The 22,074-nt window shown below is 46.9% G+C and overlaps 1 protein-coding gene across 4 annotated transcripts in view; it reads left to right on the top strand.

Annotated features, from left to right (window-relative positions):
- The window catches only part of SIDT1 (SID1 transmembrane family member 1), a 43,409-nt gene that overhangs the window by 14,583 nt on the left and 6,752 nt on the right, over window positions 1-22,074 (top strand). For 3 of the 4 annotated variants that reach the window (XM_086884054.1, XM_086884056.1, XM_086884055.1), the window contains 19 exons: window positions 122-243; window positions 1,225-1,395; window positions 1,599-1,644; window positions 4,855-4,956; window positions 5,694-5,777; window positions 5,908-6,001; window positions 7,198-7,269; window positions 7,635-7,728; window positions 8,858-8,901; window positions 12,730-12,801; window positions 14,022-14,170; window positions 14,796-14,869; window positions 15,375-15,441; window positions 16,091-16,164; window positions 16,740-16,863; window positions 17,874-17,991; window positions 18,371-18,507; window positions 20,159-20,267; window positions 21,425-21,501. In XM_086884054.1, coding sequence (XP_086740180.1) covers window positions 122-243; window positions 1,225-1,395; window positions 1,599-1,644; window positions 4,855-4,956; window positions 5,694-5,777; window positions 5,908-6,001; window positions 7,198-7,269; window positions 7,635-7,728; window positions 8,858-8,901; window positions 12,730-12,801; window positions 14,022-14,170; window positions 14,796-14,869; window positions 15,375-15,441; window positions 16,091-16,164; window positions 16,740-16,863; window positions 17,874-17,991; window positions 18,371-18,507; window positions 20,159-20,267; window positions 21,425-21,501 — 1,830 coding nt within the window. Of the gene's footprint in view, window positions 1-121; window positions 244-1,224; window positions 1,396-1,598; window positions 1,645-4,854; window positions 4,957-5,693; window positions 5,778-5,907; window positions 6,002-7,197; window positions 7,270-7,634; window positions 7,729-8,857; window positions 8,902-12,729; window positions 12,802-14,021; window positions 14,171-14,795; window positions 14,870-15,374; window positions 15,442-16,090; window positions 16,165-16,739; window positions 16,864-17,873; window positions 17,992-18,370; window positions 18,508-20,158; window positions 20,268-20,648; window positions 20,664-21,424; window positions 21,502-22,074 lie in introns of all 4 variants that reach the window. The other variant, XM_086884053.1, reaches the window with a different exon arrangement.

Here is a 22,074-nt window from a genome sequence, read left to right as displayed (position 1 = left end):
TGATCTCCCTGTGCATATTGTCAGCACCTGGGTCAGAATGAGGAAGGGGGAAAGGCTTCTCCCACCTAGATTTGGAGCTGCCTTGTTCTCGACCTTTAGCTTATGCTCTCTTTTCCCACAGGTAGATGCAGTGCGGGTGTACGTGAACAGCAGCTCCGAGAACCTCCGATACCCCGTCCTCTTTGTAGTTCGCCAGCAGAAGGGGGTGCTGTCATGGCAGGTCCCACTGATTTTTCGAGGCCTGTAAGTACTGGAGTCTCTTCTTTGTGACACACTCCTCTACCAGCTGTATTCATCAGCAGCCTCCCTCACATGCTACACCTTGTAACCTTTGTAGATTGCCGGGCTTGCTTTCAGAGCATTCTTGCTCACTGCCAGCTGGGTGTAGGAAGACCAGGATTTAATAGGTAACCTCTTACTTGGCAGCCGGCTCTTGGCTCTTAGCTTCTCAGATATGTACACAGAGTACCAGGAGGCTTGTCTGAGAGGAATCTGCCTGTGGCACCAGTCGCTGAATCTACCACACATCACTGCTGTCATTCCACAGTTACCCACCATGTGTGCAGGTAGTTCCTGGGCTCTGGTTTGGGGCAGGGCTTGAACAGGCTCTTGAACGAGCAGCATAACTTCTGTGTAACAGTGTGTTTGGGGAAAAAGAGCTTCTGCTTCTCACCTCAGGAACATCTAAGTTAAACTTATTCTAGGGGGTGGTTGTTTTGGGGCTGGTTGTTCATGAGAGCAATGCTGCTTTGTATCTTCCTTAACCCTACAGTTTGATGGGCTCCAAACAGAAAATTTTCAGGCACCTTAGACCATTTAAGATGTGAAGCTTCATCTTGTGATTGAATCCTGAAGCCAGCAGCAGATATCCTGCAGTGTTTTGCCTGATGCAGGCGATGGGTGCAGCAGTGGCTGTCAGTGCTCTCTTTGCCTCCACTAAATGGCAGATGTTAGAGATCCACAGCTGCCTTGGGCATCCCCGAGGGAAGTGAAATGTTGAGGATGACCAGTCCCTTGTGCAGATTGCAGGAGGCAGCAGAGGTGGAGCTTGAATGCTGAGTAAAACAGTGAATGCTCCTGTGGCCTTTCAGATGAGAATTTCAGTTATGCAAGCAGGGGAAAAATGATGCCATTCTTAGTAGTGCTGAAAAACTTTTTAACTACTCTCTTTCTCTCTCTCTTTTCCATGAACTTTCTCTTCCCTCCTTCCCCTGGCTGTTGCAGCTATCAGAGGACCTACAATTACCAAGAAGTGAGTCGGACCCTCTGTCCTGCTGAGCCAACACCTGAAACAAGACCCTCTGACCAGATTATATTTGTGGACGTCGCTTCCATGGCACCGTTCAATATTGCATATGAGCTGCTAGTCACCAGGCTGGAGAACTTCCAACTTGAGTAAGCTGGGACGTGAGAATACAAATGCAATTTAATGTATCACTTGAACATCACTTAAGGGACTTGGTCCGTCTGCCTACTCTTCCCTTGTTTTTCCTAGCCAGGAAAAAAAAATCTTTTTCTTTTGTTTAATTTGAAGGTACTTTGTGTGTGTTCCAGCTCTTAAAGTTTTAGACATCAACATTCTGGCATTTGTTTTCTAGGACCAACAAAGCCTTTAACTTCACTGCCAGCCCTTCCCAACCCCAGGTAAGGAGGAATCCTGTGTAAATTGCTTGTATGTCTTACCACATCCAAGTGATTGATGTGATCTTTTGTTAGGTAGCAAATCTTTTATGACTGGGCATTCCATCTTAGGATGCAGGGAAATTTCCATACTGTTGAATTTTTTGTGGGTACAGTGAAGAGGTAACAGTGTTTCGGTCACTCTAGGGACACGTTTGGATCCTCCCAAAACCCATGAGCAGAGGAAATGAATGGTACTGGCATGTCAGGAAATCACAGAAATGTCCAGAAGTCTGGAGGCCATTGGGCTGCTGCACTTCTGTGAGGTGATACACATCAGTGTTGTGTTCCTGACAGTTCCAGCTTACTTGCCTGAGCATAACTTGTCAAGATACAGTCTTTACTGGAAAAAATAAACGCAGAAATAGAGAAGCTGTAAAAGTGCATAAGAACTCAGACTGCTGTTCCTTGCTTAGGGCAGCAGGTCAGGCTGAAAGGTGATAATGAAATGCCTGTACTGATTGCTTGAGAGGCTACCTAGAACAGAGGCCAGACAGTGTTAGAGGAATAAAGCAGGTATTTATTGAAAAGGCCTTCAAAAAGATACACCCTGGGCAGTACAAGAGCCTGGTTGAAGCTACACCCAAGATGGACCATAGGTCACGAGTTTTCACACTTTTATAAGTTTTGGTCCATTTACATATTTGGGTTAATTGTCCTATTACAGCTTCAGGGTATGAAGTCACATCCTCCCAGACTGCTCTCCTCAATTCACTATTTATACTTTTTGGGCCTGAAGCTGCAACAGTGTCCTTGGTTCTTGGACTGAAAAATGATTGTTTTGTCTGACTACACTGTGAGGAGAACTTGCTAACACTTTATGTGAAGTTCAGAGTTATATACCAAATGCAGTATCAAATCTGGAAAATATGAAAGCTAAAACTTAAGGCATCAATTCTGTTAGTTCAGAAGGAGGCACATATGAGCAGCATCTCCAGCTGAACAGCTTTGTTTAGAGCTCTGCAGATACAAATCCTCTCTTGAATGAAAATGCTGTTGGCAGTAACTGTAGAGATATAAGAACTTGTAGAGCTAGGAAGGAGTAGGATTTACCCAGGCTGACTGGGACTCTGTTTTTGTTGTTGCTTTCGCTGTTAATAACACCATTTAATTTTAGGTTTTGTGTTACCAGACATCCTAGCTAATCCTTTTTGCTGTCAAATGTCTTAATTTGGTTTGCAGATTCATGCAGTATTGTATACTACTGAAGCATGGGGAATAATGGTGACTCTTAATAAGTTCTCATTACTTAGAATTTTGTAATTTGAATATAGAGTGTTTAGGATATGAAGTTAACTTTGTGACTGTGGTCTGATTTTTTTGGTCACAATTAATAATATGAGATTTATGACTTTTAATTAATAACTGGGTGTATGGAGGAAGGCTGCTTCTCAATTGGTATAGTGCTGAGGTTTTTGTAAATCAAAGTATTAAACAGTCTATGGGGGGAAGAAAAAAAAGAGGATTTAAAATCTAGATGGCTGTTGTAAAAAGATAAAACAACTGAAGGAGATGTTGTCTGGAGCCCAGTTTGTGCCTGAGGGCAGAAGCAGAAATTGGATATGCTTGTACAGGTGAGAACTGTTGGCTGAACACATTTATAACACTTGCAGTGTGTACAGCAGAGAACGGCTGACCTCAGTGCCCTTGTGTTAATTCTGTACCCTGGTGCAAGTGTGGCTTAGAGGAAATTATAGAAGAGTCCTCATGAACTAGAAGGTGGTTCTCGTGCACCTAAAACCTTCCAAGGGGAAAAAGTGCTGCTGGGAACACAAGGAGCTCAGTCTGCCCATGTCCTTACTTGGTGCAGATAAAATATGCTCTGCTAAGGAAACTGGCTTGGTGAGTTTGCACTTTGTAGGGACTTGTGGTTGGAGCCAGTGCTCCTTCATCAGGGAAGGGGCCCTGCTTGGAGAGGGGTGATAGGAATGAATCTAGTAGAAAAGGCCAACTTGGAAAGAAAAGGCTTGGGTGGTTTCCTGCTTATCCCTGCCCTCCCACTTGGGAGCCATAATTCTTGGGAATGGCATGGGGGAAGAGAAGGAGGAAACAGCTGGCCCTTGCTCAGCATTAAAGTTTATGTGCCAGAAAGGAGCTCTACAGTTGGGAAAGTCTCAGGTGATGGTTTTGGAGCAGGGGTGGTGGTGGCTTCCAGTGTGGCAGCAGTGGCTGCCTGCTGATCCTGTGGAAGGGAAGAAGGTGGTGCCACTCCTCAGCCTTGTGTCCCTCTCAGGGGGAATGAGGTGCCCATCAGCCCATCGTGGTAGCTGTGGCTTGGAGCCTGAGCTCTCAGGCTCTGGCCTCCCAGTGGGATGGTGAGAGCCCTTGCAACAAGCCTGCCTGCTGGAGCAGGCATGGGAGCCCCACTTGTCCAGCAGCTGGCTGGGGTAGTGCATCAAACTTTTTACTGCACAAGTATACAAATAATGATATTGCCTGGGACATCTTTTTGCTCAGATCTGAAAAAACACCTTTTTCTAACCCCACAAACTGTCCTGTGGGCCTGCTCAAAGAAGGAGATGGAAAAAAAGAAAAAGCAGGAATATTCCCACATATTAGTGTCTCACAAATTTTTTTAGTTACAGCTAAATTATTTTCAAAGCTGAAGTGCAAAGAGAAACCCCCATTATGTTTTTGCCATCAAAGCAAATAAACAACCCTAAATCCTACAACTAACATCAATCATTTATTTATGAAACTCTTGACAGAGTTTCAGCCATTTGACTTAATACTGTTCACGGTCTGTCTTTGAGGTAACCCATTTGAGAAAGCTCTGTGATGTTTTCCGTATGTAAAAGTACAGCCAGCAGTATGGAAACATCTGGAAATTGCTCATATCAACATAAAATGGAATGGGGTGTAAAATGCAGTCACTTTAGCTTCATCAGGTGGAAAAAAGCTTAAGGGAGCAGAAGCTGTGCTGTATTTTGCATATTGAAGATATTTGTGTCTAATAGCATACTGTGCAAGGGTATATATGCAGCTGCCTGTATATATTTTATCTGCTATTCTGTAGTATAATTTCTTAATATTTGAAATTTTATTTTTTTTGAAAGCCATCCACATCCAACCCCAAAGCCCATCTAGGGCTGTTCAGGTATCTTTGGAAGGTGCTGAAGATAATGCCAAGGGTGATTTCTGGATCATGACTCTTGTACTCTTCTTTCTCTGCAGTATTTTCTGTACAAATTTCCACAGGATGTCGATTCAGTCATTATTAATGTGGTGTCTGATGCAGCCTACCCATGCTCAGTTGTCTCTGTCCAGGATATTGTGGTAAGTCGGAGCAGAGAAGGGTAAGGATCTGCCTGCTGGAGCTGTGTCCAGCTGTGAGGGGCCTGTGCCCTGCAGAGGGAAAAGCCCAAGGCAGGGCTTTGCCCTGGTGGTGGTGGTGAAGGGAGCCCCTGAAAGAGGAATGTAAATTCTGTGGGAAGGAGGCCAAGACAGAGATGCTGAGTTCAAGTAGCTCATACAGAGATTTTTGTTGTAAATAGGTGAACAAGCTGTTCCTTTTTAGCCTATCCATAGGGAACACATTCCACATAGGGAATTTATGTATCCCTTGTGAGGTTTCCTGCTGCCCTGTGATATGGGTCTGTCCCTCCATGGAGGGTGTTGGGTGGAATGTTGGTGGCTCAGGGAGGGAGCAGTGCTGTTCCCTTGACTCTCCCCTGGTTCAAGGCAGCTTGGGGAACTTCTGATATTCAGTCATGATGTCTTTTTTCCTTTACAGTTTGATTTCCTTTCTGTCTATTTTATCCCCTTTCCTGGGATGTTCCCTGTCATGGAGGTTGGCTGCTGCTTGCAGCTGGGAAATAGCCCCATCCTTATTTTCTTTTCCCCCCTTTCTGAATAATGCAAGGTTCTCCAGTGTAGGAGCATACAGACATGCAAGATGTTCTGTTCCCTTGGATACCCCAACTGGGGCCTTTTTATGCTGTTCTTTCCAGCTGGCTTCCTTTGAAAATAGTTTGGATGTTGTCCCTGGTTTAACTCTTAGTTGCCTGTTTTAGTGCCCAGTATATGACCTGGACCATAACGTGGAGTTCAATGGAGTTTATCAGTCCATGACAAAGCAGGCAGCCATAACAGTGCAGGTGAGATGCTGATCTGTGTCACGGTGTTTTCTGGTGCCTGTGTAGCAATTAAAACCTGATCTGTGACCTATTGGAGGGGAGAGGCTTTGTGTCTCATGGATTTTCTGTCTTCTTCCATCCTTCTGTGCAGAGAAAAGATTTCCCAGGTGAGCAGTTCTTTGTTGTGTTTGTCATCAAGCCAGAGGATTATGCCTGTGGGGGTTCTGTGCCTTCTTCAATTCATGGTAAGTTGTTCTGGGAGGTGGATTTGATTGCTGCATCTGAGTGATGGAGCAGTGTGTGCCTTTTGGGACCTTCCTGTGGGATACCATCGGGTGGTTGTGTAGGTCTGTCCTATCCAGGTAGTTGTGAGGAAGAGTGAAGTATCAATCTGATACTGTTGGGCAGGTTAAAAGTCTTTTTAGGTGCAGGAGAGGGCTGTCTAGTGTGGTGCCTGGCATGCTGGGGTTATCTGCTTTTCAGCAGCACCACTGATGCCTTGGGAGACACTGGAGACATCCAGGCAATTCTGCTTACAGCTTTTTGTTTGGTTGTCACCTCTGCTCCCTGCTGCTGGGTTATCCTTTTGGCTCCATGGAGTCTCAGTTCCTCCAGAGAGCATCTTCTACTGCTATCTTGGGATATGTGACAGCTCTGAACTTGGGGGAACAGGAAAAATGGGAAATTTTGGGAGAATAATTTTACAAAATGCTTGTTCTGGTGTCTTTTCCAACCAGAAAATACTGTGTCCCCACTTGCTGGGCAGTGGTAAAAGCAAAGTCTCCACCAGTCAAGTGGTGGCTATAACTGGAGTGGGAACATTCCTATTCTCAAAGCCTCAAAGTTTCCTCCCTGTAGAAGAAGCAAGACTGCAACCAACAGATATACTGGGCTCCTCAACAGCTTTTAACTACTCCCCTGCCACCTTTCTGACCCAGTTTTCCCCCAGAAAAAGAACTGTGCCCTTTGGGGTGTCATTCACTCATCAGCAGAGCTGTACTGGCCAGGTGTGCTAAGCCCTGCAGAAACAGAGCGAGTTTCTAGAGTGGCATCCTGCACAGAAATGTTTTACTCACAGAGATTTGGCCAAAGGCAAAAATGGACTCCCACTACCTGTAATGAGAGAATCCCTCCTTTGGGGATTAAATGAGTAGGAGATGAGATGCCTTTGGGATTCAGACATCCAGAATTAAGCAATATACTGAATGCTCAAGCAGGGATTTCTAGTCTAAAAAACAGGTTACAAACAAGGAAGAAGGGGGAAACATTCAAGAAAGGCTGTGTATTGACAGAGCAGAGAAAAGTTTAAAGCAAAACCATCCCCACAGTTTAGGGAAAAGCCAGACCCTGTTGTTTTTGCAAGTTCAGAGAACCAAGATCAGTGCCAGAAATGATTAATGTTGATTGTTTTTATATTTGCTGTACACTGTGCATCTCACAGGGAATGTCAACCGTACCTGGAACCTGCAGCGGACAAAGAACCTTCAAGTGACGATTGTGCCCTCCATTAAAAGTCAGTATCTTTGGGCACTACAAAGCAACTTTACAGGGGAACTTGGCACTTCTGAATAGAGGGGTATGACTGGGCCAGCAGCCTCTCAAGGAATGGTGCAGAAAGCACCAGCAAAGGAGACAAAACCACTTGGAGCCTGCTCCCTTCCAGGAAGGGCTGTGTGGCACACCAGCTAACACTGGGGGTAAAGAAGTGGGGGGAGATTGTGCTCAACAAGTTCTGTCGATTCCTTTTGAAGAAAGCAAATGGTTTTGGAAGGGCTTTTTGGGGCTGGGCATTTTTACAAGGTGGTATTGGGAAGAGTGCTAACCCTGAGAAGTGCTGTTCCTGCTTTGTGAGCTGACTGATCCCTTCTCTTTCCTCAGAGTCTGTTTATGTGCAGGCCATGTTCTTCAGCTTCCTGGGTTTCCTCTCCTTTTACCTGGGCTCAGTGATTGTTGCTTTTGTGCACTACATTAGGTGAGTCAAGGGGTTATAAAAGAACAGCCTTTCTGTTTCTTATCATCAAGGACACCACACCCTGCAGAAAATATGGGATGAGTGGGGTGGCAAGCATCTAAGCAGAGCAGCTGAAGAAGGCCATGACTACTCAGTGGGCTCCTACTGACCATCAGCCAGAAAACACTTCTTCCTCTGCTGTGGGGACCATGGAATGGATGAAAATCTAAGGGTCTGCCCTCTAGATCTTGTAGTGCCCCAACCCTGTGTTTTCTTGTGTAAGGACACTGGGCAGATGGTGGGAATTGTGAGGGGATCAGTCTGGGATATGGAGTATGACAGCATGCTGGACTGAGTACTGCAAAAAGTGGCAGTGACACGAATAGGGCCTTGGAGTCCCAAGAATGCTGGCTTCCTTCCTTACCTGCCTCCCCTGCCCAAACTTTGGTGTCTGGGCTTGTGTTGAGAAGAATGTCTGCATGGGCATGGCTTAACTTCAAGACATCAGTGAAAATACATTTCATTGGAACAATTCAGTGAAGTTACTTAAATATGTACTTTCTGCTGGTGGTTTTCTGTGTTGGTGGGGGTTTATTTGTTTTCTGTATTTTTTTTTACCATCTCCTGCTTGACATCGGCATTGATGGAGGTGATATGGGCTTCTTAAGCAATGTGAGCGTATTAGACATTAGCAATATCAAAGCAGTAGCAGTGCTAATGATTGCCCCTAGATCCTGCTGCCCCTTCAGTAAATTCATACGTGCTCGGTCCCCTGAGCAGGGAAGATGGATTTGGAAAGGTGGTGTGAGGGTCTCTCCCAACACACTGAGCAGTTTAGGATGGGATAAGTCATGGAAATTCTGTCCTGCCTCTGGTGGATAGCTGAGGGGATAAAATAAGCTCTCTGTTGCTTTGGAAATTAAAGAGGTGGACATCAAGCAGTCATGGCTGAGTTGTGTCTAGTCCAAACAATATTTTTCTTTCTTGTTGTTGTGTGTGTTTGTTTCTTTTGTGCTTATTTTTGTTGGGTTTATTTGTTTTTTTAGAGCTTGCACCATATTTACCTATTGGTGTCCTAGATAATCCTGCCATGGCTGGCAGGTGATGAGAATTGTTGGCTGTCTCCTGAGTGCTGTCTGTTGCTTTGCAGGGTTCAGAGGAAGGCTTCAGCTGGGAGGTTCAGCCCTGAGCATGGTAAGGTCTCTTCTCTGTTGTGTGACTGCTTTGAGTGAACAGGCCCCAGGCCAGGCAAAGGGCAGGCTGTCAGTCAAGTACCTTCTGTCCTGGAGCTGTCTTCCCTGGTAGCTCACATAGTCTCTGGTGCTGAGGAGAGATGTTAGAGCTTCCTCTCTGCCCTCTCAAGAGAGGGCCTTTGAAGCCAGCTGCCCTGAGCCTGGTCCTGACTCCTCCCTCAGAGCTGCCTTTTAAAGGGGTGGAGGCTAGGCCTTGCCTAGACCTGGCTACAGGCTAATGTTCTGATGCCAGGTCTGTTGATTTTTAAACAAGGCACTTTTGAGTATGTCAGTTCCTATGCTTTAAGAATTTCTCTGCCTGGTTTAAGCATGGGGTCTTTTAATGTCTTAATTGAATTTAAATGTTAAATTGTTTTTCAGTGGGAGTTGCAGACAGCCAGGTGAATGAATGACTAACAGAGTTAGGTAGTGGTGTTTATGATATTTTTGTTGGCATTGGATTCAGTTTACTTTGTGCTGCACCCACATTTCCACAAGCTGCAGCCTTCTACCTTATAAAAACAGCTGCATCTAAGAAGCTACCAGTGAAAGATGGAAGTTTTTATCATGTGGATGGGGGGCACTGGGAGTTCTTGCTTTCTGGTGAAATGTGGGAGTCTTTTCATTCTGATTAAATATTTAGTGCCTGCAAAGTAGCTCAAAGCGTTGGTGCTGAGGTCATTTGTACCTTTCTCCTGGAGGAAGGGAGGACATTGTTTTGGCAGCACTGAAAAGTTCTTGATGTTATTCCTTTTTTGATGCTGAGCATTTTCACTCTCCCCGGTCTGCTACTTACCATCAGATAAACGTGGTAGTATAACTGAGCTGTGTTTAAAGGATCAGCAGTGGAACTTCACTCTCACTGGTATTAATTGGCTTAATATTTCTACTGAGCACCTGGGGGCATCTGAATTCTTAGACTTGCCTTGTCAGCCACTAAGATCCACATATATCCCTGTATTTGGTATATGTGTGAAAGGGGTTTTTTCACAACATGAACAGGGAACTGTAAAAATGTCCATAACTATATTCTAATTTTATGCCATTTGGGATGAATCCTGCTGTAAAACAAGAGAAAATCTTAATGCACAGGAGAAATGGGAAAGACCTGTGTATTGGGGAGTTTGGGTAAGCTGAAGGGACCTGTCCAAGGCTGTGGAAGAGCTCCAGGGTGCTGACAAGGAATCACTGTCTAAGACAAGGAGGCACAGTCTCAGTCAGGTGAGACCAGAAGTCCCAGGGAGTGCTGCTGATGCTGCCGCTGAGGTTTAATGTCCTGAAGCCAACTTAGAAACTGCCTTCTAACCTGCGCTGCTGAGAGGTGGAAGTTAAATTCTGGTGTTTGGAAAGTTCCCAAAGAAGCTGCAGGGCACAGAAGTTGGACTTAGTATGGACTTGGAGAGTAGAGAACTGGGTTGCTGGGCAGGGAGGACTGCTCAACAGCATCCCTATGAAGGGAGAGAGGAGCACAGTTCCTTCATAGTTTACAGCTTTCCTCCCAGAGGCACCTACTGCTTCTGTGACCTTGTAATCCACTGCCACTTTCACGTACCTGGCACTGCATGTTGCAGCCACATCCTTTCCTCTAGGGAGGAATCATGTTCTACCCACACGCTGTTTCTTCATCTATTATTTCTTTAGGGTGTGTCTGACTGATGCTTATAAAATGGTAATTAGCATCTTCTCTGTCTTCCAGATCAGTGGACACACTGGCTTTCTCTGTTTTGTTTTTTTCTCCCCTTCCCACCTTCTGTAATTTCCTTCCTTCACAAGTACCCCTGGATCTTGCCTTTTTCATTACTCCCATTCCTTTTCCCCACTAAGGAACTGGATGGAAGTGCTCAGCCATGTGTCTTTGCCATTGGTCTTGGAATGTCCTGCCACTCCATGTGCCTCTTTGCTCTTGTTATCCATCTTATTTCTGGCTTCTGTGGTTCACTTTTTTTTTCTTTTAATCCCATGGCACACCTTCCCTTCCACATCCTCACTATCTGGTGGAGGCAATAGCCAGAGGAACCACGCCTTGTGTGGTACATTTACTCTGCTGACTCACTCTCACAGTGGGAAGTGGAATGGAAATTAGTGGGTGAGCTGGGGCCAAAGTGGCTGTTAGAGACAGGGCAGAGTGCCTTTTCTCCTTGGCTTGCCTGCTTTGTCCAGATTTAAATCTTGGGTAACTTGGGAGAGAAGGTTGTCAGGTCACTTGAGAGAATAAAGCCTGGTCTAAAATTAGGAGGGAGTATCCTCGTGGAACAGGACCGACATACTTAGGAATTGTGCTTGTGCCTTGCTGCTGTGACCATAGGGAAATGCTTTTGCCCTCTTCCCACTGATCTGGGTTTCCAAATGACTTTTAAAGCAACAGGGCAAGCTTCCATGAGAGAGGGAGATTGGATTCAAGGTGATGAGTAGAAGATGTGTCTTACTCCTGCAGCAACCTCCAACATGCTGCCAATCTCAGCTCAGGGCTCAAGGGCTGTCACCTGGGGGCTGCAGTGTGCCAGAGCCCTCCTTCTGGTGCTCAGTCCATGTCATGTTCACTTCTGGTGCTCCTCTGAGCTGTTTGTTTTCTCTGTTAGAGGGATGGGGCAGGAGCATAAAGGAGCCAAAATTTGAGATCAAGTCTTATCCCCCAGCCCAACAAGCGCAGCAGACGTGCCAAAGAAAAGCAGTAATTGGGACTTGAAATATCAACTACTGCTGCTGTATGGGTGCTTCCTGACTTGGGGTCAGTCAGGGACAAGTTTTAGATCTCTCTATGTTTGTGGCTAATGAAAATGGTCTAAAAACCCATGCAAGGTTTTTGGCAGAAATGCACAGAATTTCTAGTTGGAAAGAGCACTTGGGCTATGCCTGTCAGTTTGAGACCAGTCATGTACTGGGAAGCCAGAGATGCAGCTTGGGAAGCCAGGCCATTGCCAGGCTGCAGTAAGGCTTTAAATATTATTCCACGTTCTGCATTGCTTTGCTGCTGACTGACCACATGATATTATTGCAGGGGTGAAGCTTTAAAGCAGCTTAACTTGTCTTGTTGTTTGTCACTACTGGAAAACATGGTCCTGCTCTTGCTGCCCTTGCTTCCCTCCCTTTTGTGACTGATCTCTCAGTGAAGGGACTCAGCTGGCTTTGTTTTCTGCCATTTAGGTCAGCTGCTGAGCTACACCGTTGGAGCAAAAAAAAGGGAAAGTGGAAGCAGGAGAGCACTCCTCCGTGCTTCATATACGTGGGCAGGGGGCAGGATGTTCCTAGCCCTCAAAGGCCTGCTCTTCTTTTCATCAGCATGAGATCATTACCACTTTTTGCATAAAACATTTTTTTTTCTCCTTGATTGGTTAAAATTATGTAGCAGCTGTCCTGCCAAAGTCTGTGACTCTTCCAGGGGTAGCTGAAGGTAGCAGTATTTGAAGAGATTTGAAGAGTTGCATGAGATGGGCAAAGAGAAGAGTTAGAAATTCAGAAGGCCATTAAGAACATTACGAGATTTGCTCTAAAGTTTACCAAGTCCTGCAACCCCACATTGTGATCTCTGCAGGGTGCTGGAGGGGTCTCGTGCTGCCAGTCTCACTGGCATCCTGCGTGGGGAGGCGGAAGGGAATGGGTTTCCTTCACACTGCAAAACAAGGCTTTCCCTTTTGCACAGTTTGCTCTAGAGGGAGACTGCCATCTGTTTAGAGAAATGTTCCTTTTCCCAAGCTCCTCCAGCTCTTCAAGCTGTTTGTATCCACCTCAGAGATGTTTCAAAGCACTGACATGAAATTAACTGTCCCTCCTGGGTCTGTTTCCATTGCAGGATCTGGGATGATGACTTCTTCACACCCCATCTCAGCCAGCACTCCTGAGGGAAGCAGCTACGGTGCTATTGGTACAGTATATTCCAGAACTGGGGCACAGGGTTGCTTCTCCCTGGGGTGGAGGAAGGCACTTTTAGGGTGATTTAACACCAGAGGAGAATAAAGCTGCAAGCTACTTTAGCAGCATCTTGCAACTATTAAAAACAAACCCAAACAACCAAAATGCAGTTTGTGAGGCTCAGGTTGCACTTTAGGGTAAACCATCTACATAATAAAAGCAACAAATCTGTAAGAGGTACCCCAAGAGACTGTAATTGGAAATGTGTCTTAGAGAAAGCTACAGTAACCCGAGAGCTGTGGGTGACAAGGCCGCTTCAGACAGCATTTACTAAATGACTGACAAAGGTCCCTTCCAAGCAAGCAAGCTTCTAGGAGCCTGTTATTAGCTCACAGCCTGCCTTTAAACCAAAGCATGCCTATCCCTGGGATGCTGAAGGGTTGTGTGCCATAAAGCAGGACACAATCTGAGTTTCTCACCTCCAGGGGTTTCACAAGGGAAGAAATAATGTCATGCTGCCAACATGTGAACCCTGCAGCAGAAGAAAAAAATACTTCCTTAGGGCTTAATGACCACTTTACCCCCTCCTTCCCCTTTTTCCAAAGAAATATTTTAAAAGCATTTGGGAAATGAGGAAGAAACATGTGTTCATGCCATGTAGATGTGGGCAATGAGCTGGGAGTTGCCCAGCCTGTGGGAAGTGCAGCCAGGTTCTGCTGACCTGTATGTGACCAGTACCAGGGATGCAATGGAAACAAAGCTGGTACTCTACCTGCTTTGAAAAATCGATTTTCTTCTTTGTCTTTTGTTCTACAGTATTTTTAGAAAAGCTTAGATTTATATAAAGCTTACATAAAATCTGAAGGTTAACTAGGTGAGTGTGGTTTTGACCCCTAACAGTCTGCTTCTTTCTCTAGAGGTATTTGTCTTGTCTCAGAATTCCAGATTTCAGAGCCCGGGCTAGTAGTGAATAGAAAATGTTAAGAGATGAAAAGTAATAGAATAAAAGCAGAGTGAAAACTAAAATGCTGCAGAGAGGGGAAGATAATGGTCCTTCAAGCTGCTCTTAGCTCATCACCTAAAACTTTTAGGAAGGTTTGGGATCGTGGAAAATTTTTTTTCCCGAAGTAGCCATATTGGCTTGTCAAAGCATCTGGGACAACTTCATTCTTGCTGTGCACAGAGGGATTTATCCTTTCCCCTGCCTGTCTCCTTCTCCCTGCTCTGGCCCAGACGAGTCCAGCTCCAGCGGCGGACGTCAGCTGTCCTCCCCGGAGCGCAGGCCCCCAGCTGGTTCGGACACAGACAGCTCCGTGGAGGAGGAGAGCGACTTCGACACCATGCCAGAAATTGAGAGTGATAAGAACATCATCCGCACTAAGGTATGGCTGGTGTTGCAGCTGTGGCCCTCGTGCTGGGCCATGGGCACGTCTGGGCCGTGACCAGAACTGGTCACTTCAGTGAAATCTCAAAAATCCTGTTCCCTTTCAGGGTGGATTTCATCTAATACAGCCGAGTGTGCTTCTTAGTGTATTTTCAGTCACTGAAAGTTTTTCCACTGTGATAAGAATGCTGCTGAAGTGAGTGCTTTAATATGGAAAATCAAATATACTGGGGACTACTGAGAAAGGAGGAAAATGCCCAGAGAGTGTCCCAGAAAGTTCAAGGAGGTGTGAACATGGGGAGAAAATAATCTGCAACAGTAGGTGGCTATTTAGTACAAGTAGTGCAACTACTGTGGATGTACAGAGGGGCTTTAAGCCAGCAGCTCTCAAATTGCCTCCTCTTGTCATCCTGCACTGCTCTGTGTGGTTGGAGCCATTCCTGGAGGTCAGAGGATTTTGCAGAACTCACTCCCATAGAATCAAGGTACACAGTGAGTTCACTGTGTAAAACCAGTCCAAATACCACCAAGCTGCAAATATGTTAAGATCTTCTACTGGCATGTGTAATTGACATTGGTTCTTCTTGTTTTCTTCCCTCTTTCCCCACCCACTAATATTTTAGGTGTTCCTCTATCTATCAGACTTGTCCAGGAAAGACCGAAGGATTGTGAGCAAAAAATACAAAATTTATTTCTGGTAAGGAGAAGGCAAACTGGTAAGGCCCAAACTCTGGACCCAGAGTCTGTGGTTGTGGAGTATGTCTGCATGCCCTTCTTCTGAACTATCCTGTTACCCATGTTCCAACCAGTAACTGCAGATCCCACATACCTCAAGTAAGGGTATTTGTGGACCAGTGCACACATGATCCTGTCAATGGATTCTGTTTTGCATCATTGCTTTTAAGTGTGGTAACAACCAGTGCACTGGAACATAATGGGAAGGGGGAGAAACTGGCACTCAAACACATGAGCTTGTGGCTGACATCCTGGCTTTTCCTGTGCCCTTGTTTGCCTCCTGTGTGCATGAGCACACCTGCTCCTCTGCTTCAGGGGGTCACAGTGAGCTCATAACCCCAGAGCAGTGAGGTGTGCACATTCCTCCATGAGCACTGTGGGTGCTCTGGATGTCTGGATGCTTCTTCTGGGTATGCACTGCTGGTTTTGGTGTGTGTGTAACTCCTGCTGTTGTCTCCCCTCTGCAGGAACATCATCACCATTGCGGTGTTCTATGCCTTGCCCGTCATCCAGCTCGTCATCACTTACCAGACTGTGAGTTTGGCCCCATGGTGGTCCCCTCTTGCTTTCAACTTGCCCTGTGGTTGTGTTGTGCAAGGATGACAGTCGCTGTGAAACTTGGATCACCCAGTTCTGCTCTGTGTGAGAAGCAGTCTACCTGAGCTGCTCTCGCTGCACTGTGTTGATGTTACACTGAGCTTGGCTCATTGGGCTTGCACTTTTACCATTTCTGCTTGGGAAGTGGGAGTGCTGCTGTTTTCCTGCTCAACTGATGTCTCATTTGGGTCCTGTCTCATTTTAGAGACAGGAGGAATTTGATGTTGTCTCTAAGAGACAGCTGAAAGCAAGTAGTGTTAGCTGTGATTCCTCCTCCTTTCTCCCAACCTTTGCTATTCTGCTGTTATGCAGATATCTGCAAGCAGGTCTGTTAGTGGGGGGGTTGAGAGCACATAATGTTTTGTCTGAAGACTGTTACCAGGTTTGTGGCCTATGACAACATCTTGTCCCACCCTAAAAGCTTTGCTTGCAGATGTCCTTACTCCCCTGTGCCAGTGCTAGAGCTAGGCTGCATCCTGGTACACCTTGTGTTTGTGTGGTGTTTGGATGGGGCAGAGAGAAGCATCCCTCCTCCAGAGCAGGGAGGATTTGCTAATGCCAGGCCTCCCACCTGCTCTCTGTCCAGGTAGTGAATGTGACGGGCAATCAGGACATCTGCTACTACAACTTCCTGTGTGCTCATCCCCTTGGGGTGCTGAGGTGAGTGAGCCCTTTCATCACTGCATATTTGTCTCATGCCTCTCCTGAGTATTTGTGCTCTGGCCAGGGCAGGATTTTATGCTTTCAGGCTCACAGTAGTTGTGCTGATAAGACCACTGGGAGTTCAGGACTCTGATCTTTGTGTTTTGCTCAGCAGTGGTGCTCTGTTGCAGTGAGACACATGCACCCTGGAGCTTGTGGCACCTGGGTGTCCCTTGGAAATCATTGGCACAGCAATGAGGTGCTCCCTTGCTCTATTGGACACTTGTATGCAAGGAGCAGCAGCTCTTCAAAGAAGTTCAGATCAGGCCTTCCAGTGTAGCATTTCTCTAAATTAATGTGTGAGTGCAAAGAAAGCCCAGAGTTGGGAATCTTGCAGAAGCAGTGTTAAATTACCAGGGACAGGTGAACTATTCAAACTAAAATTGTCATCTAGAGTGTAAAATTGCAGTTCAGCAGCTGCTGAGGTAGAAGGGGGTGGAGGGGAGAGGAAAATGGATTCAGCTTATCACAACCTGGGGTTCAGCTTCCTGCTGCTGCGCTGCCTTCGTCTTAAACCTTCTTCTTCCCTGCAGTGCCTTCAATAACATCCTCAGCAACGTGGGCCACATGATGCTGGGCTTTCTCTTCCTCCTCATTGTGTTGCGCAGGGACATCCTGCACCGTCGGGCCATGGAGATGAAAGATATCTACACCCTGGTAGGAAGCATGATTGCCTGGGGCTGAGTGGAGGCAGGGAAGATGGAGAGAACTCAAAAGCCAGAGTGATACAGAGTGGGTTTCCACTTGTCTTCCTTGCTGGAGGGTTAAATCCACCTCTTGTTTTCCTCCTGTGCAAAAAGGGTCTAGGTGGTATGCTTATGTTCCCGCACACCCCAGTGCTTCACTGCTCACAGTATGTCCACACTGCTATGGTGGTGACCCAGCCTGGGCCTGTGAAGGCAAGATTAATGGAGGAAGGACTCCCATGGCTCTGGCTTTTCCTGCAGTGCTTGCTGCGGAGGAACTGGGACAGTAGGAGTGTCCCAAGATGCTTCTCTTTATAGTAAAGTTTGATTTGTCTTACACAAGAGCTGCTTATGATAACTCAGAAGAATCTGGCTGCCTCAGTCTCTGAAGCAGAGCTTCTTACAGCCAGAGCTTCTGCAGTCTCTTGTGGGAGAGGATAGAGAAATCTGCAACCCTGTGGGCAGAGGTGCTGGTGGTTTCAGGAGACAAACAGCTCTGTTCTCATGGGCTTGGTAGCAAGTAAAGGCATTAGCAGCTGTAAGGATCTGCTGCTTGTGGTTTTCAGGCAAAATCTTGGCCAAATTGTGATGGAAATGCCTTCTCACATTGTCTGATGGTCTCTGCTCAGGTGCTTCTAAGACCCTACTGACCACAAAAGCAATTCTGGTCACTCGTCTCTGTTTTGGGGAGGATGCAGCATGGCATGGGGTACAGGACAGAGATTTTCAGTCTCATGATGTCAGTACCAAGACACTGAGGTCTTCAGGTCAGAACTTCCAGCATGATTAGCTTAGGTTTGCTGCCTATGGATTCACCTGGCTATGCCATGTGTCTAAATCCAGAGCCTGTGTGCACACTGTGCTGCACTGGTGACTGGAGGACTTTTTTAGGAGTTAGGAGGGATGAAGTGATGGAGAATGGAAGCTTGCCTGTGAACAGGACACTGAGGGCACTTACTATACAGCTCTGCTCTCTTCCAGGACTACGGGATCCCAAAGCATTTTGGTCTCTTCTATGCTATGGGCATTGCTCTGATGATGGAAGGGGTGCTCAGTGCCTGTTACCACGTCTGCCCTAATTACTCCAATTTCCAGTTTGGTAAGCTGAGTTTCCTTTCTCCTTTTGTACTGGAGCTAGGATTTGCCATGTTCTGTCTGTTGCTGAGGTGCTGACGTTTCCCATCTCTCAACCCTTGCAAGTCTCCCTGAAGCCTGCCTGTTTCAAAGCTCAGTCAGGAGGTTGTGATGCCCTGTGGGCACTTACTTTCTGACCTCCTTTAGTTTTTGTTGGCCCAGAGCACGGAAGATGTGCTGCTGCAAGGTGGCAAAGCACAAAGTGCTGTACAATGTGGTGCAGCAGCAGGGCCAAAGCCGAGGCTGGCAGGCACAGATCCCTGATTCTTTGTGTGCCCTTGGAGCAGCTTTCTGGGGCCACTGGCGGTAGCTGTTTGCACTGTTTCTGTTGTGTCCCTCCACAGACACCTCCTTCATGTACATGATCGCAGGACTGTGCATGCTCAAGCTCTACCAGACCCGGCACCCAGACATCAATGCCAGCGCCTACTCCGCCTATGCCTCGTTTGCTGTGGTGATCTCCCTGGCTGTCCTTGGAGTGGTATGGCTCCCTCTTCCTCGGCTGCTTCTCTGGGAAGGAGGTGGCATGGCTAGGAACAAGGTTTAGGTGTGAGAATGACTGGGGAAAGCAGCAGAGTAGGATAAGAGTGTGTTAAGCAGCTGTTAGCGTTTGAATTCTCAGTTCTGCTGGGCTTTCCTCCTTCCTTCCCCTAAGTTTTCAGGTAGGAGAAGAGCAGAACAGTTTCCTCTGGGTGGGCGCTTTTTTTGGGCTTTGCCCACCACATGCCATCCTTCTCAAGAGGAGAAATTCATGCATCTAGATGTACATGTCCAAGCACACAGATGGTCTTCCTGTGGTGTGATTCACACTGGAGGAAAGAGGGGTGAGGCTGGCTGGGCTTCCAAGGCAGATGTCTTATATCTAGTTGCTTGTGCCTATTTCTCCCCTTTGGAATACTCCATGTTGTTTGTCACAGCTGCTGCAGTTGATTTTCCTATCTCTGGAGAGGAGCAGGGCTGGGATAATGTCTGGGGGGCTCTCAGGCAAATTCCTGGAGTACCTGCCTATGGAAGAGCACTGGAGCAGAAGCTACAACACTTTGCCTGTTTGCTCGTAGCACTGCAAGTACTGAACTGGGCTCACCAGAATCCTCAAGTTGTGCTTTACCTTGGAGGTCTCTGCTTCTCTTGTTTTGAAGGACTCGTTTTTATTCATCAGTAACCAGGCAAAATCCATGGAATTCTTGCTCTAAACTTAGCAGCTAGATCCCAGTGGGCTGTTAGCTCCTCATTGCCACATAATGCAGAGTTCTCTGTTTATGAGACTGTCTGTGGGATAAAGCATGCAGGAGGAGCTGGTGACCTTGGGACTTCCCAAGAATCTCTTGATACGTGTGGTAGATCTTGACAAGGTTCAGAACACTGAGGCTTTATTATGGATTGCTCTGTCTTCTTTTGTGGGATGCTTTGAAGCTGTTCAGTGGAGCTTGAAAGCAGCATGTCTCCCTCGTTCCATTCACGGAGAGGTGGCTTTTCTGATTGCTTTTTAGTGTGTGGGTTTTTTCTCTGCCCGCACAAAGTGAAGATTTCAGGCAAGTGCTCTGGCCCAGAATAGGGAAGTGGTCACAGCCTGATGGCAGATCAGAGTTTCTGGACTCCTTATTGTATGAATGAAAAATTAGGATTTTAATGTAGCACTAACCTGTGCAGGTTACTTCCAGTCCTTAAATAAAATGAAAACACACAGTAGGTGCAATTGCCTGCAGAGCAATTCTGTCCTTTTTGGTCTACTTCAGTACAGTTGTTAAAGTAATGGTTGGTTCCCTGACTGCCTTTGTGAAAATCCACCTCCTGGCCAGAGAGCTGTTGCCACATGCAGCAGAGAGAGCTTGCCTAGCCTTGGAGTCCCTGCATTTCTGCTCCCTGGGTCAGCTGCTGTCCATCCAGTCTTGTCTAAAGGGGCATTCAGAAAGAATGGTCTCCTCTCCAGGATGCTGAGCTCCTCTTGCTTCTCTGGACTTTGTTTTGAATTTATAGATCTGTTTTCTGGTTGGAAGATTTAGTTGTTTTTGGTTTTTTTTTTTTTCCTGTGTTCATTGAGGTTGTTTAATGTCCCATGGTGATATAGGACAGGAAAGGATTGTCCTGCTGAAAGACAGCTCAGTTTACTTTTAAAATGTCTTTGCTTTCAGGTGTTTGGGAAAAATGATGTGTGGTTCTGGGTTATCTTCTCAATGATCCACGTTTTGGCCTCACTGGCTCTCAGCACCCAGATCTACTACATGGGTCGCTTCAAGATCGGTGAGTGCTGTGACCAAACCATCTCCTCCTGACTGTGTGGGTGCTCCTGTCCTCACCTGCCTGTGCAGCACAGTCCTGTGGCCCCTCTTCTGGGCTACCCTGTCCTCTCATCCATTTGATGCTTTCCTGGCCTCTGAAGTCCTTGTGCTACTGCTTCCCAGAGCAGTGGGAATCAGCAGGAGCTGTGTGCTCTGTGGTGGCAGCACTGCTGGGCTCTGGGGGGCTGCCCTTCAGCTGCAGCTCTCCCTAGGGCTGTGCTCAGAGGGGTGACCTACACCCAGCCATGGGGTGAGGGGCAGAGAGGGTCTGCTGGGGAGCCTGGCTTTTGTACTCTGCTTATAAACCTATTTCTTCTTCCTCTCCTGTCCCTGTCTGCCACAGAGGGCCCTGACTCAGGTAACTGTCCACAGCTTTCCTTTTTCCCTGTTGAGCTGATTGTGCAGAGGTAGCAGCCAGGGACTGCATGGATGTGTGTGGGGAGGCAGGATCATGTGCCACCTGGGGTCAGCTCTTGGGAAGTGAAACCGGTTTGCCAGCAGCACTGCCAGTCCTTGGCAGCAAGCAAGTGATCCAGCACAAGGAGAGCTGTGATCTTGGTGCAGGAGCCTTTTCAAGCTCTGTTGTGCCTAAACGGGAATGTGTGTATTCATGCATGTTTCTGCATCCCCACTGCCACTGACAGCTCTGCAGTGAAGCTTCTGCAATGATTTTGAGAGCAGGAGTGCCTTGACAGCCTTGACTGTGTTCTGCCCCTCTGGGACCCTCTAAAGCCTGTGGGACCTGTTTCTGCTGTATCCCTGCTCTGGCAGCTTGTTCAGTGGAAGGTGCTTTTCCCCCTTCCTACATACACAGACCTCTCTTCCAGAGATGGGGTTGCAAAGCCAGCCCCTCTTTACACATACAGGCAGGGCCTGTGTGCCTTCTGGGCAATGATAGTGTAGAGGCAATTTAAAAATTTATTTTTGTTGTAACCTGTTGCCATCTACATCCTGTGGTGGATGCCCTGCTCAGCACAGACTGATTCCAAAAGGCAAGACATGAATCTGCTGACAACTTGGGTTCTCTATTGTCAGCTGCTGGGTATCAGCTTCTTCCTCACAGGCATTTTGGAGCTCACTGTGCTGGCAGTTCTGGCTTTTTATCCTTTCCTTTGACAGACGTGGGCATTTTTCGGCGAGCAGTGATGGTGCTGTACACGGACTGTATCCAGCAGTGCAGCCGACCAATGTACATGGTAGGTGACTTCTCATCCCAGCACCTCTCAGAAATTCCTCAGTTCTTGTGTGCAGAGGAAAGAGGTGGGGCTGTTTGAAAAAGTGATGATCCCTGCTTCCCTTGTTGTCCTTCCCCCAGAATGGTTGGGTAAGTGTAGGTCTCTGCTGGAGTGGCTTATCCCCAACCTCCAGGCCTCCCCTGATCTCAGGCTTGGTGAATAAAACATCAGAGCAAAGGTGATATGAGTGTGACAGGATTTGCCTTTGCACCTGTTCTCTGGGAGCATCCATTCAGAGGAACAGGTACAAGGCTCTTTGCAGTGCAGCCTCTCTGGGGAAGGCTGTAGCTATTTTGAGTCTGTGGCTTAAGCAAAAGCAATTTCTGCAGCACCTCAGGGCACATAGCAAGAAGTGAAGAAAAGGTGGCTGTTACCTTGTGTCCCACTGATTGCTTTCTCCTTAGCAAGGAGTGCTAATGAGGCCTTGAAGACACATGGAGTTTTTATCCATGAGCATCCTTCCTCTTAATTCTTTTATTTATGCTCCCTTCTCTGAATAAGCAAACTTGGTCCAGTCAGGCATGAAGTAAGCCT

Source organism: Cyanistes caeruleus, chromosome 3 (assembly GCF_971803275.1).
Source record: "Cyanistes caeruleus chromosome 3, bCyaCae1.hap1.1, whole genome shotgun sequence".
Classification (NCBI taxonomy): Eukaryota; Metazoa; Chordata; class Aves; order Passeriformes; family Paridae; genus Cyanistes; species Cyanistes caeruleus.
This window is presented reverse-complemented; position numbering and strand designations above follow the sequence as displayed.